General features: G+C 35.4%; 1 protein-coding gene across 1 annotated transcript; it reads left to right on the top strand.

Moving 5' to 3' along the window:
* Positions 1–1,124: 1,124 nt before the first annotated feature.
* LOC123550124 (uncharacterized) lies at positions 1,125–4,004 on the top strand. Its single transcript, XM_053534138.1, has 3 exons — positions 1,125–1,180; positions 2,320–2,444; positions 2,718–4,004. The coding sequence occupies exons 1-3, from the start codon at positions 1,125–1,127 to the stop codon at positions 3,419–3,421; spliced, it is 885 nt and encodes a 294-aa protein (XP_053390113.1). The 3' UTR covers positions 3,422–4,004.
* The last annotated feature ends 347 nt before the right edge of the window (positions 4,005–4,351 follow it).

Here is a 4,351-nt window from a genome sequence, read left to right as displayed (position 1 = left end):
CAAATCGACCATTTTCGTGTTTTCTGTTTCGCATGCGGCATATTAGGTTTTATACTGCTGCAGCTCGAAGGAGCGAAATAAATTGTTTCTTGTGCTATATAGTTTGCATTAAAATGGAATTTAAAGACTGGCTTACTGAGAACAACCTGGACATTAAGTCGGTTGATCTTTTAAGTGAACATAGAATCACCTGTAAAAATGCATTTAGCTTATTAACAGATGACACGATACAATAACTGACCATTTCGCAAAGAAGGTTTTGTTAGGGTAATGTTTGTTGTTAACTGACGCAGTTAAGAGATGCAAATCAACGGGAACAACTGAAGACAGGTCTGTCGGCCGACAAGATTCTCCAGTTAGCATAACAAGAAGATCAGCAGGCAAACAAAGGTAACCCCGGTTTAATTATTTTTTTCACCGGAAAACAAGTCAAAAGCGAAGCAGATATGTGACTTTCTGACACTAAAGCCTAAGCAATATTCATCCCAGGTCACATGTTCTTGTGGGACTTTGAATTAAAACTTAGAGATTGATCCAAGCCGAAACTGGACAGCGTTTCGCCCTGCCAGAATTGTCAGTCCTACGCAGAACGATAGGAGCTCAGACTCAGATACGGAGTATGCACAGAAAATTACCACGAAACCCGCCAGTCGAAAAAAGAAGTTCGATCCTCGCACAAAGAAATTTTGTTACATGGAATTAAATGCGGATTTTCCACCATAGACGAGGATAAAATGTTTACAATAACCTTAAATGAACGTGCCACTGAAATTATTGCTACAAACCTGTAATCTAGACTAATGAGCATTTATCTTCTAAGTTCTGATGCCGCTTTGGGCTTCAAATGCTCGAAGAAGTGCTGCACTATGACACTTTAAAACATAAGTGGCGTACTGCGTTATCCCTTACTATGCCAGTCACCATACTGCTGCAGTAAACCATATGATGTTGTGGTGTATGCCATATAAGGTGATGCAGTATGTCAGTCTGTGTCGTATCATTCCGTATTCTATTGTCGGCGATTTCCGTGACGTCGACGTCATGACGTCACAAGTAATTCTATAACAACCGAAACAGTAGTCTACAGAACTGCAACACAGTATGATTGTACTTTGAACAATATTATGGAAAAATCTTCGGATGGTTTACAGACATCAATAGGAAATGTGCCAACTACAAGGTAAAATTACTAACAGCCATTCATGTTTTATTTAAAATATTATTGGACTTGAACGGCTCAAAACATGAATAACTATATTATGAATGCCGCGGCGTATTCTGATAATGTTCTGATATTCTTTTCTCTTTTTTTTCATGTGAAAGAAGCATTTTGCAGTAATTTCTTACATTTCGCATTTTAAAACAATAAACATTTATGGTTTGGCAATTTCTATTCGACAGTAAATATTTGACAATAATAGCGTTTTGCATTAAACTTTGGCATTTAGCATATGACGTTTAGCATGGCGCACCGGCCTTCCGTTTAAACTATTTGTTGTTCTTTTAGTAAATATCGTTTTCACATATCTTTGACATTGTGGGAGTGAAAAAAAGCTAGTACATAATTTTAATATAACAGCTTGACATTGACGTTTTAAGTATAGAAGATATAGGTCGAACTGACTTTCTCTAGAAAAGAAAAATGTTTCAGCATGAAAAGCTAAATTGTGATAAAAAGAATATTACATCTGTGTTTCGAGTCGAATATAATCGATAAAATCGCATTTTAGACGTTTATTCAACTAGTATGTAAACCCACTCAAGTAATATAATCTATGTATTCAGTATATTTTATATCGCATGAATATTGTTTGTATTTTTGCACTAAGACACTTATCATATAAAACAAATATTAAAACGGAACAAATTTTGTTCTATGGTTATTGCTAATAATTTAATAAATATAATCCATTTATTATGTTTTTGCAATATATGGCATAAAGGTTAGATCCTCACCTTTGGTGATGCATATTAACTGTTAATATTTGTCTTCTCTTGATAAAAATAGTCACCTATCACATATTATGTATGATGCTGTAACAGAACCATTTATTGTTTATTGTGTTTTCAAATCCGTCATTTAGATATTAAATGACAGATTTCAATCAAAGATATGTGTTGGTTTTTGATTTACTACGCCATCAAACAGGGCTCATAAGATGTAAGATATATACCTTGGTTATATGGAGCTGATGCTACGAAGCTTGCATAGATAATATTTATAAAAGATTGAATAAAAATACTGAATACAGAATATAGCAACGAATGATATGCAATTGTCTTACTCAACTTAAAATCAAACTTATGTATTTGTTTTAGTGCGGCGGACGCTCACAGACCCGAGACTGATACTACACATCCAGATGGTTTGCTTCCGTCCCTGCAAACTGGACCTGTGACGCCCGCAACACCTTCGACCTCTGCTAAAGATATGCATATACCTGGTATATTATACATTACGTTTTTATGTGTGAATCGTTACGGTGATGGGAATTGTATTATAGATTCAAAACACGAAACAGATAGATACCTTGTATTAAAGGCAAACTTTGTTTTAAGTTCATATGCAAACTCGTATGTTTATCGTTTGAATAACATGTCGTTCTGGTTAGATTTGTCCCTTTAAAAGTGGCATCTCAACACTTTACATGAAGGCCTATTCATGAACTTCTAAATAATAAAATAAATAATCTGTCTTTTATTTTTTGTCATTTCAGGATCATACAGTTCCTGCCATGAATGCACTGCAGACGACCTGACACGTGGCGTCAAACGGAAATATGGTGAATACAAAAACGAGACAACTACATACACACGACAAAAATCATGCAATTATACGCATACTTCAAAACCTCGTGGAGTAAAACGTGAATTTGCTTATGATAAATCAGAGCAACCAAGAAAAAGATTTAAAGCGGCACCACCGGAAGTGAAAATCGCGCAACCTGAAACTAAAAATGAACCTTCGGTTTCCAATAGCAGTACTGGTGATGGAAGCAAAAATGTTCCGAACAATGACAGCTCTGACATTTACTCTGCAGATTCTAGAGACGTTTTAGATGCGCAGCCTGTAGCGGCCTCTTCAAAAGATGTATCAGAAGAGGAGTCACGTTACGCACAAGGTGAGCAATCTGACGACGAGATTTTATGTCCAAGATTCTGTGTATGCAACGTCGGCCACAGTAGTATACCCGAACCGATTGAACGCTCTCTTCCAATAGCAGTACCCTTATACTGGTGCTTGCTTATTCGCCGTTTATACAGCCTGTCCAACATGAAATACACGTGCTGTCAGTCTCGGTGTGTAAGAAGGTACCAACGAGAAAGCGCCATGCGCGTCAGTTTGCGTCATATGACCGAGGATTATTATGCACCGGATCTACGCGTCAACAGATACTCGTGGGGTGAGTGGAAGGAGTGACTTTGGAATGCATTGATTTAAGTCGACAACTGATATTTTTTATTATTTTAGATGACTAATTTTATAGAAAAGATGGCATATCGACAAGTTAAAAATTAAACGAAAAGAAAATAATTATTTCACCAATATTTTTCCAAGTACTTTCAGTCTTCTTCAAAAATAGACCGCATAATTATGATATATGACAACTTTTGAGAGTGCTGTTCGCAAAGGTAGAAACGCCGTATTAAAATTGAACATGAAACGTGTAAATTATCAATTTGTTAAAGAAAAGGGAATATCCCATACAGAATTGTCATTCTTCCACTTCCGGTTCAGAATAACAAGACATTCTGCAGAGAGATTGGTAAAAAAGAAAGCAAGCCTATAGACCTCGGCGAATATCATCTTGCCCAGCTTGGAATTTCATATCACCATCATACAATAACGGATGAATATGGCTTCATCAAAGGATATGTATTTAGGAAATAAATCGTGGTTTAGAATGTGACATTTGGGTATGTTAAACTTATATGATTTAGGCATGTTTAAAGCATGTGGATTTAACAAATTAATATATTTCATATCCTAATAAAAAATACTAATAAACCGTGAATGATATTTCATGTTTTCATTCTTTAACATTAAATATATGATTAAATGTTTTTTTTTTTTTTCGGAAACAACAAACTTGTCAGCTAAAGTTTCCTCTCATGCAGTGGGACTATGCCATATTGGTATGCAGAGTAAACCAGCTAACTAAAAGACATGAGGCCGAATACTTTCAAATAATATTTTATTGCTTCAAATCTCAGTCATACATGTACAAATGGTAGGCTTATCTTAACAAATTAACATAATATGTATAATTGTAATTCAAATTACATAAAACCAAAAGGGTCGGACCACAAGTTTTGCCAACATAAAGACGCATGATAAGACGTAATTAGG

This window comes from Mercenaria mercenaria, unplaced genomic scaffold (genome assembly GCF_021730395.1).
Source record: "Mercenaria mercenaria strain notata unplaced genomic scaffold, MADL_Memer_1 contig_3401, whole genome shotgun sequence".
NCBI lineage: Eukaryota > Metazoa > Mollusca > Bivalvia > Venerida > Veneridae > Mercenaria > Mercenaria mercenaria.
Note: the sequence above shows the minus strand (reverse complement) of the source record. Positions and strands in the feature narration are given on the sequence as shown.